Source organism: Mandrillus leucophaeus, unplaced genomic scaffold (genome assembly GCF_000951045.1).
Source record: "Mandrillus leucophaeus isolate KB7577 unplaced genomic scaffold, Mleu.le_1.0 Scaffold1010, whole genome shotgun sequence".
NCBI classification, from domain to species: domain Eukaryota; kingdom Metazoa; phylum Chordata; class Mammalia; order Primates; family Cercopithecidae; genus Mandrillus; species Mandrillus leucophaeus.
In genome coordinates this window covers 99,655-109,992 of record NW_012098211.1, presented here as the reverse complement: position 1 = coordinate 109,992, position 10,338 = coordinate 99,655, and the positions used below count along the sequence as shown (strand labels likewise).

Here is a 10,338-nt window from a genome sequence, read left to right as displayed (position 1 = left end):
ACTGAGGGGCGGATCCTGTCCATTCTGTGCAGTCCCACAGCTCTGTGTGCACCCCGCGGGCAAGGGCAGGCAGCGCAGTCCCGCAGCTCTGTGTGCACCCCGCGGGCGAGGGCAGGCAGCGCAGTCCCGCAGCTCTGTGTGCACCCTGTGCGCTAGGGCAGGCAGTACAGTCCTGCAGGCCTGTGTGTAACCCAACCATTTACTGTGTGGCCTTGGACCAGCCAGTACCCCTCTCTGATGCTCAGTTTTCTGATACATGGGCGTGCCCTTTGTGTGAACCCTATTCATCACTGCTGCCACTGTCAGTGTGCTTGCCCGGGCTGTGGAGAGGAGCTGACTCCCTTAAGCCTGGGAGTAGCTGGAGGGTATGTCTGTGTGTCAGGGGCCTCTGTTGCTGGGGTTTGGCCCTGGGGTCCGGGCAGCAGCATGGCCCCCACTGTCCTTCCCAGGTGCTGGTGAGGCTGCTGTAACAAGCGCATGGTTGGTTGTATTCTCTGCCCCTGCAGGGGGTTGGCACTGATGAAGCCTGCCTGATTGAGATCCTCGCTTCCCGCAGCAATGAGCACATCCGAGAATTAAACAGAGCCTACAAAGCAGGTGACACCACTCCCTCTGCCCTCTTCCCTCTGCCCTCTGCAGATCTCTGTGCTCTTGGGGCTATGGCCACACTCTCTCCTAGGGCCTCTTACTCCTTCCTGGCCTTCTTCTCAACCTATCTTCTGCCACCCCCAACACACGGGGCTTTGACCCAAGACCCAGCCCTTCCTTCTGTGTATACATGGTGCAAATGACTAAAGTAAGGGAGCGCCAGGGGAAACCTGGATGTGGTTTGGGCCGGGCTGACTAGAGCCCAGGTCAGCGTGGAGGTCACAGGCTTGTATATCCCTGGAGGGCCATGTGGGCTGTTTGCTCTCTCGAGCCTGAGCCGAGACCTCCAGCCTTATTCTCCCCACTACAGTGTTTTGCAATGGGCAGCTCCATAAACAGAGCTACAGGGTGGACTTTCCTTGCTTCTCCCTTTCAGAATTCAAAAAGACCCTGGAAGAGGCCATTCGAAGCGACACATCAGGGCACTTCCAGCGGCTCCTCATCTCTCTCTCTCAGGTACTTTTCCCATGACAGGGCTCGGGGCTCCCAAGCCATGGAAGTCAAAGAGATGGGATCTCAGCAATGAGGAAAGGGAAAAGAAATGGGGAAGGAGTGGGCTTGACCATACACCTGCTTCCTTTCAGGGAAACCGTGATGAAAGCACAAATGTGGACATGTCCCTCGCCCAGAGAGATGCCCAGGTGAGTGTGATGGCCAAGCCCCTGGACTTCCTAAAGCAGGGTGTACCTCGCTTTCTTGCTTCCTGAGAGAGGTGCCCTAGGGTGGAAAGAACAATAGATAAGCAGTGGGTTGCAGATGCCGCGAGTTTCAGACGTGCTGAACTGCTCAACTGTATGACCTAGAGCAGGTCGTCTGACCTCCTGGGCTTCACCTTCCCCACCTACGGGAAGGAACATGTGAGATAATTAGTATTTCAGCAGTTGATAGATCACGGTTTTGGATGTGGGATTTCGTGCGACTGCGTACTTTCCCCATGTTTAGTTGCACATACCATTGTTTGCAAAGGGGCAGAATTTGCACTTGCCTATTAGTTTTTTGAGGGTTTGAGCCTAGAAACCAGCTGCCACATTAGTTGAGCAGCCTTAGAATTCTGTTGTTGTCCACCTTGTGAGTTGCAGACAAAAGGGGAAAAGTCCAAGCAAAGTCCAGGCATCGGAGCTACTCTCTCAAAAAGTTTGGGTTTCCCACTAATGAATTTCAACTGTAGTGTTATGGCAGGGCAGAGCCATGACTTCCTGATGGGGCAGAGTTAGCCATACCTCTCTGTCCCCCTTCACTGCCCTTGTCATCCATGGCAGGGCATTCACCAGGAGCTGCCAGTGGTCTAATTATCTCTACCATCTGCGGGTTTGGAATGAGACCCCAAGGAGTGCCCCCTTGTTAGGACTGGAGGAGAGCTACTCCTCTGGACTGGTCCTTTTGCTTTCCAGATGAGGAAACTGAGGCTCAAAAAAGTTGAGCACTGTTCCTAACTGAAAGCTAGAGGCAGAGCCCGGACAAGGGCCTATACCCCTGGCTCGGTCCTCCGTGCCCAGTTAGCACCTGCCTCTGCCCTGGTCTCTGCCCTGCTGCTCCTGCAGGGGTCTGCCTTATTCAGTGTCTCTCTGGCTGGTGACATCCATTCCCATTCTGGGAGTCAGAGCTGGACACCCCTGGGGCTCAGGGCTCTGGCTTTTGCTCCAGCGAGAGTTTTGCATGCCAGTTTTAGCGGGGCAGAAATTGTCTCGTGCTCTGCCTTCTCAGTCCAGACCTGCTTTGGCGTCATCTTGACCTGTGGGATCTCAGCCCCTGATTGCTGCTTTCTGCTCTTTTTCAGGGCTGCTACCTGAGGCCTAGCAGGCACATTAGAGGCCATCTAGTTTTGCAAATTGGCAAATACTTTAGGCTCAAACCTTCAGAAGTTTACCAGGCTCTCCTGGGTGACCTGGGCCTGGGATCTGGGTGTGGCCTGTGCCGCATGTACATCTTCCTCTCTCTCCAGGAACTCTATGCGGCCGGGGAGAACCGCCTGGGAACAGACGAGTCCAAGTTCAATGCAGTTCTGTGCTCCCGGAGCCGGGCCCACCTGGTGGCAGGTAAGTCAGGCCAGGGTCCCCCTGAGGCCAGTTAGTTGAGGGCAGTCGGGATTGTGGGGAAACAAAGCTATGGGAACACTTGGCAGTTCCTCCCTGCATGGGGCTTTCGCCTCCTCAAAAAAGCCCCCTGGTGGGGATTTAAAAGACACTGTCAGAGGGTTTCCTGAGTTCTGCAAACATCCAGTTCTGGAGGTTCCACCGGTGTAGAAACTTGGTATCTTCGTACGTGGGAATGTGGAATGTCAGAGTTGGGAGAGTCCTTCGGGAGCACCCAATCCAGTGTTTTCCAAAGCCTGGCATAAGAAGCAGTGATAGCAATAATACTGGGTGCCATTCATTTACTCATTCATTCAACAGATGTAAATCTCACTTCCCTATGGGTCAGTCCATCAGGTGGTGGAGCAGGTGTGGGGCCACGGTGGGGGGCAGGGCACTGCAGAGTCTGTGTTCCATGGGCTGCACCTTCTCATTTGGGGAGACAGACAGTAAACAGCAATGAAATCAAATCTGTATCAGATAGTAACTTCTGTAGAAAAAAACAGCTGGAAACAGGTAGGGAGTGATGGTAGGGTCCACCAGGAGGTGCTTGGGCCAGTCCCCACTGAGGTCAGGACATTTGATTTAAAAACCTAAAGGAGATGCAGGGGCAGAGGCCTGCCTGGGCCTCCCAGCACGACTGAGAACAGTGAAGGGGGACCATGTGGAGCAGTGGAGTGAGCGAGAGGAGTGGAAGATGAGGGCAGAGAGGGGAGAGGGCCCTGCTGATGACTTCCTGGAGTTGGGTATTTATCCTGAGCAAAATAGGAAGCCAATGGAGGGCTCTGAGCAGAGGAGGCTATGCAGAATCCCTGGCTGTGGTGCGGAGAATGGAGTGAAGGGTGCAAGGCCAAGCAGCGAAGCCTATCGGGAGGCTGCTGCAGGGACCCAGGGAAGGAACGGTGGTGGTAGGGGCTTGTGGTGAGGAGGTGTCAGGTTCTGGCCATGTTAGCTGATGAATTGGACACGTGGCGTGTGGGGGAGAGAGGGGTTGAGGATTACACAGGGTTTCTTTAGGGCAAGCAGTGGGAGAATGGCCCTCAACTGAGACAGGGGCAACTGTAGGTGGAGCTGGCTTTAGGTGCCTGCAGGGTGGAGCTGCAGGGAGGCTGCTGGGTTGCTGAGTGTGGAGGTCAGAAGAGGTCTGGCCTGGACATGAAAGGTAAGGGAACTGTGAGTAATCGAAGGTATCCGAGGCTCTGGGACTGCAGGAGGTCCCCTCGGGAGGGAGACTGGGGAGCCCACCTGTGTGAGGAGACTAAGAAGGAGCCGCTAGGGAGGTAGGAGGACCCAGAGGAAGGGGGTCCTAGAGGCCAGTGTGAGGTGGCAGGCAAGGACAGAGGATGGTGACCACACTGAGCAACTGGTGGGCTGTGGCCAGGGCTGCTCCAATGGGCAGTGAGGATGAAAACCCAGCAACTGCTCTGTGCTGCACACAACAGGCACTGTAGCTCTCCCCATTTGCAGCTGTGGAAGCAGGCACAAGGTGGTAGGGAAGTGGGGGTGCACAGCTAGTAACAGCTGAGCTGGGATTTGAACCCAGGCCACCCGACCCCAGAGCACACTTTTTAACCTCTGCACTATCCTGTAATGGAGCCTGAGTGAATGCATTTTCATCTTAATCATTATTTCTTTTAATGAGTACAGAACATGTAAGTAGTGCATCAAGCCCATGGCTTCACAAACATTACTTAGGAGAAAAGAGGAGCTGATTTGAAGAAGATATTGAGATAGATACAGATAGAGCAGAAATCAGGACTTTAATATGCAAATGGAAGCTGAGACTCAGGCTGGGGAAGGAGAGTTTTATGTCCTGGGTCAGAGCTGGAGTCAGGACCCAGGTTTCCATCATGCTGCCTGCCTCTCTAGGAGCCAGCCGTCCACTCCCATGGGTGCTTTGCGTGTCCTAGATCGAGCTGGGCTGGCAGGGGTGGGCAGAAAAAGCCAGATTGGCTGGGGCAGGCTGGGCCTCAGCTCCCAGGCAGGCTGAGGAAGACAGATGGATGCATGAATAAAGCCAAGGAATGGCAGAGACTGCAGGTGTGGGGGATTTGAGAAGAGGGGACACTGTGTTGGGGTGCGTGGGAGTGGGCCCTGGAGGGGTGTTAAGGTGCGATTTGCTTAAGTAGATTGGCAGTCCTGAGAAAAGGACCACACAGAGAGGGACATCAGGTGGTATGTGTGACTTGTGATGAAATCTCTGGCTTCCTTGAGCGCTAGGCAGGCCTGGGGACGTGCAGGGTGTGGGAGCAGAGTGGGAGGCGGGGGATTTGGGGGCAGAGGCCACCTCACGTGAGTCCTCTGTTAGTCTGCTCATGCTGCCATGACAAAACACCACAAACTGGGTGGCTTAAGCAACAGACGTTCATTTTGTTGCAGTTCTGAAGGCCGAATGTCCTAGAGTGGGGCGCCGGTTTCTCCGTGGCCTCTTCGTGGCAATCAGTGTGCTCACAGGGTCTTCCCTCTGCATGTGCACATCCCTGAGGTCTCTGTGTGTCCTAATCTCTTCTTCTAAGGAGACCAGGCGGATTGGATTAGGGTACACCCTAGCAGCATGTTTTAACTTAATTACCTCTTTAAAAATCTTATCTCCAACTACGGTTGTATTCTGAAGTCCTGGGAGTTGGGACTTCCACATATGAACTTTGAGGAGACACATTTCAGTTCATAAAATAAGCCTCTGTCATCCCCCTAGTTTTCAATGAGTACCAGAGAATGACAGGCCGGGACATTGAGAAGAGCATCTGCCGCGAGATGTCCGGGGATCTGGAGCAGGGCATGCTGGCTGTGGGTAAGTGTCTCAGGTTTGCCTGCCCACCGTCCAGGGGCTAACGTGTCGTAAGTGTTCAGGCTGTTCGCCTGTCCTCCAGCTGATGGGTGACATCGTGAAAGGACCACAGGATCCAAGATCACTCAACCCAGAGTGTCCAGATGCTGGGAAGTCATGCCGCTTCCCGGGTCCCTGTGCAGTTGAACCCCTAGCTGTCCTGGAGGTGTCTTGTGTGTGTTTGTGGTGCAGCTCTGGAGAAGGGAACTGCAGTGTGGGTATTAGTGGGAGGGCATCCAGCTGCTCTCCCGGAGAAGTATGACTCATATCCTGCCAAGTTTCCTCTAAAAATACATCCCTGCAGGCAGTTGTCAGATGTTTGTGATGGAAACACGTGGAAAGATTTTTACTTGCAACAGCGAAACAGGCCCATGCTGAGGAAAGCTGGCTTGGCTCCGGGATGGTAGTGTGCCTCTTACATTGCCCATGTCCTCTAGCAGGGCCCGGTGGGCTCCAGGTCCCTCCCACTGTGCGGAGTTGGGTCCCCGCCCTGAGGCCCTCACAACCCCTCTTTCTACTCACCTGGGAAAATCAGTCTGCCCCTTTTTTCATTATGCTTTTTTTTAGAGTTTTCTGGATGGGAGAAATGGAAAATCCTCATTTCCCTGCCTGCCCCCCACAGTAGGTCTCGTGACCTGGGAAGCCTAGGGAGATGCGCATTCCACTCGGCCACAGTTTCTCCATGAGGGTCATGGCCTCTCCAGTCTGCCCCTCCTGCCTGAGCAGCAGCGCAGTTCCTCGTCACCATCTGCAGCTCCTTGCCCCACTAAGACCCCCGCCCCTCTGACTCTTGGTCCTTTCATCACGGTGGTTGCCAGGAAAGAGGGTGGGTTGGTGTCCAGACTCTGCGTGTTTCTGTTCCGAAGAGCTGGAGCCAAGATCATGGGATAGTTGAGCCTGGAACAGAAGGAAGAGGAGAAAAGATGGATGCAGTGATGGATTTGACATCTGGGCCTCTAAGAGGACACTTGTAGACTCCATGCCCTTCTTGGGCTGAAAATTTTCTGCAGATCTGGTTATGCTGAGTTTCTCTCTTCTAGTGAAATGTCTCAAGAACACCCCAGCCTTCTTTGCGGAGAGGCTCAACAAAGCCATGAGGGTATGTAACTTCCATGTGCAGGTTGCGATACCTTAGCCCTGCTTGTGCCTAGGTCCAAGGGCTGAGGGTAGAAGGCCTGGGGAGAGCCAAATCTCAGCCGAGAGTTCTGAGGACTTGGGTAGGGAGGGGACTGGAAGGCCCAGGGCGGGTGGGCAGGTGAGGAGGCCTGGTGCTCATGCTCTTGGGGGGACTCTCTTTAGGGGGCAGGAACAAAGGACCGGACCCTGATTCGCATCATGGTGTCTCGCAGTGAGACTGACCTCCTGGACATCAGATCGGAGTATAAGCGGATGTACGGCAAGTCGCTGTACCACGACATCTCGGTATGGCCCTGCTGCAGGCAGACTGGGCTCCCTTTTGGCATCCCAGTCACCTGTGGAACCTCCCTCCTTAGAGTGGCCGTATGCTTGGCCTCTGTGCTGTGTGTGGGCATCTTGTTTATGGACCTCAGACTTGCTCATCCCGTTGCCACTAAACTTCTGAGGGCAGGTGGGTCATGACCTTGCTGTCATCCCCACCTTGCATCCCCCAGCAGCATCAGAGAACACTCGGGACCTCCTCAACCTTGACCACGACCTTCAGCGTCCCAACCACCCTGTGATTCCTTGAGCTGTCAGTGAGAACTCATGTCCCAAAGGCTCTGTGGAGCTCTGCTCTCACTTGCTGACAAAGCACTTCTTGCACTCAGCTTTATGGCATAGGCCACATAGTAAGGCTGTTCAGAGCGAAGGCCGTGGGGGTCACGCCACTTGGAGTCCAGCTTTTCTACTTGCTAACTGTGTGACCTTGAACAGCTTCCTTAAACCTCCCTGAACCCCAGCTCCATTGTCTTTAAGATGAGAAAATAATTGTTCCTTCCCAGGAATGTTGTGAGTATTGAGTGAGGCGGTGCAGGTCAGGTGTCTATTAAACACTAGCCACTCTTGCATCGCTGTGCGGCAGAGCCAGTCTGACAAAATACATTCTCAGCTACATGGTCTAACACTCAAATTCTGATCTCATGCGAGCCTTGAAATTGCACTATGGGGACCACATCCTCCCACCTTAGACTCAGTAGCATTTAATGATGGTGGGCATGTCATCACAGGAAGCTTACTTTGTTTCCTTGGCTGTATGAATGAAGCCGTTGCTAGAGAATTAGTAATTCTAGGCTGGGCACAGTGGCTCACGCCTGTAATCCCAGCACTTTGGGAGGCTGAGGCAGGTGGATCACTTGAGGTCAGGAGTTCGAGACCAGCCTGGCCAACATGGTAAAACCCTGTCTCTACTAAAAATACAAAATTAGTTGGGCGTGGTGACCTGTGCCTGTAATCCCAGCTACTCGGGAGGCTGTGGCAGGAGAGTTGTTTGAACCCGGGAGGCAGAGGTTGCAGTGAGCCGGGATCAGGCCATTCCACTGCAGCCTTGGCGACAGAGTGAGACTTCATCGCAAAAAAAAAAAAAAAAAAGGGTTAATAATTCTTTACAGAGTATCTCCTGCGTGCCAGCAGGCTGTGGACATCTGGAAGAAGCCACATGCCTTGCCCTCAAGTTGCTTAGGGTGAAAGGAAATGATTAAAAATGAGCCAAGCCGAGCCTGCACTCTTGGAGTAAGCGTAGTGGCCTCAGACAGAGGAGATCCCTGGGACTGGGAGGTCGGAGCCTTCCACTGGACAGTCATGTGTGAGGAGATTGCGTTTCCTAAGCAGGACACTGTGTTGCGTTACATTGGTAACCCCAATTTAAGGCAGCATAAATGCACTGGGAAAAGAGCAGTATTGGTTAGCCCTGGGAAGTGGTTTTTAGGGTGATTATATATTTTTTTTGTGGATATTCATTTGACTTGGATAGTTGTGGTGAGTGCTGCTTTCCGTCTTCTAATGGGGGCCTGGGGAAGGCTAAATTCCATTTTTTAAGGTCTGTGCCACCTGCTGCACGACCTGCAGCAGGGGAAAATTCCCCAGGATGGGGCTTCCTCCCTATAAGGGTGCTCAGGGCTGAAAATCAGGAGCCAGAAGGCTGAAAGTGACCGTACCTCCCTTAACGGATGTCTTCCTTGTTTCTGTGGCCAGGGAGATACTTCAGGGGATTACCGGAAGATTCTGCTGAAGATCTGTGGTGGCAATGACTGAATGGTGACTGGTGGCTCACTTCTGCCCACCTGCGGGCAACAGTGGTGCCAGGAAAAGGCCAAAAGAATGTCTGTTTCTAACAAATCCACAAATAGCCCCGAGATGCACCGTCCTAGAGCCTAGGCCTGTCCTCCACCCCTCCTGACCTGTATATTGTGCCACAGGACCTGGGTCAGTCTAGAACTCTCTCAGGATGCCTTTTCTACCCCAGCCCTCACAGCCTCTTGCTGCTGAAGTAGATGTTTCATTTTTCTGACTCATGCAATCATTCCCCTTTGCCTGTGGCTAAGACTTGGCTTCATTTCGTCATTTAATTGTGTATTTTTATTTGGAGGCATATTTTCTTTTCTTACGATCATTGCCAGACAGATGCATAGAAGTCTGTTTGCTGCGTACACATTTCTGTTGAGGGCAACTGGTTGGGTGAAGTGCCGTGTCCTCGCTGAGGAGAGAAAGGGAAGCATGCCTGGGAGGGTAGCCTGTGCATCTGGTGAGTGTGTCACAAGCTTTGTTACTGCCAAACTCACTCCTTTTTAGAAAAAAAAAAAAAAAAAAAGGGCCAGAAAGTCATTCGTTCCATCTTCCTTGCAGAAACCACGAGAACAAAGCCAGTTCCCTGTCAGTGACGGGGCTTCTTGTAATTTGTGGAATGTGCCTTAAACCTGAATGTCTGTAGCCAAAACTTGTTTCCACATTAAAAGCCAGCCAGCTCTGGAATGTTCTGGAAGTGTCTTCCTGGTACCAACTTGTTTTCTTCTGCTTGATTATGCCCTGTGGCTCAGAGTTCTCGCCTTATCAGCCAGTGAAAATTCATGTAACCTTAGATAGAGATTTGTGTGCAGGAAACCCTGAGCATACAATAGTTTGCGGGGACTCATTGTAAGGACATGGGAAGGGAGGTTCCCGAAATCCATGCAGGGCACCCAGACACCTGAAAGGCAAAGGGATCTTGGTTGGTTGCAGGTGCAGTGAAGTCCACTGAAGGTGTGGTAGGAAAACTGTAGTCCTTAACCCAGGTCCCAGGCGGGAAGAAGGGTGTGTGCTAATTCCTGGTGCCCCTCGACGGGGGCCAGAGAGAAGGATGGAGACAACCCAGAGAGTCACAAGACCAGCACCTCCCCTCAGGGTGCCTCCAGGCTGAAAGGGGGTCCTGGCTCTGGTCTCTGGGGACCCCGTGCCCCTTGGTTGGTGGTGTGGGGGAGAGAATCCATAAGAGAGTTTCTGAGAATTACAGTGTCATGTCCAGAAGCTAGAGCTTGCCTTGCATCAGGGGTCTCTACTCACTGCTTTTCCAACCTCCTGTGTTGAGGTTTAGAAAAGAGAGAATCGACTAGGCACTGTGGCTCATGCCTGTAATACAAGGACTTTGGGAAGCTGAGGTGAGAGGATCACTTGAGCTCAGGAGTTCAAGACTCGCCTGTCCAACATAGCGAGACCCCTGTCTCTAGTAAAAAATTTGGCCAGGCATGGTGGCTCACGCCTGTAATCCCAGCACTTTGGGAGGCTGAGGTGGGCAGATCACCTGAGGTCAGGAGTTTGAGACCCAGCCTGGCCAACATGGTGAAACCCCGTCTCTATTAA

At 53.0% G+C, this 10,338-nt stretch overlaps 1 protein-coding gene across 5 annotated transcripts in view; it reads left to right on the top strand.

Moving 5' to 3' along the window:
• The window catches only part of ANXA11 (annexin A11), a 54,988-nt gene extending 45,514 nt beyond the window's left edge, over positions 1-9,474 (top strand). For all 5 annotated transcript variants that reach the window (XM_011975642.1, XM_011975625.1, XM_011975616.1 and 2 more), the window contains 8 exons: positions 507-597; positions 1,025-1,104; positions 1,233-1,289; positions 2,591-2,684; positions 5,416-5,511; positions 6,588-6,646; positions 6,847-6,969; positions 8,698-9,474. In XM_011975642.1, coding sequence (XP_011831032.1) covers positions 507-597; positions 1,025-1,104; positions 1,233-1,289; positions 2,591-2,684; positions 5,416-5,511; positions 6,588-6,646; positions 6,847-6,969; positions 8,698-8,757 — 660 coding nt within the window. In that variant the 3' untranslated portion in view covers positions 8,758-9,474. The remainder of the gene's footprint in view (positions 1-506; positions 598-1,024; positions 1,105-1,232; positions 1,290-2,590; positions 2,685-5,415; positions 5,512-6,587; positions 6,647-6,846; positions 6,970-8,697) is intronic.
• Positions 9,475-10,338: the final 864 nt, after the last annotated feature.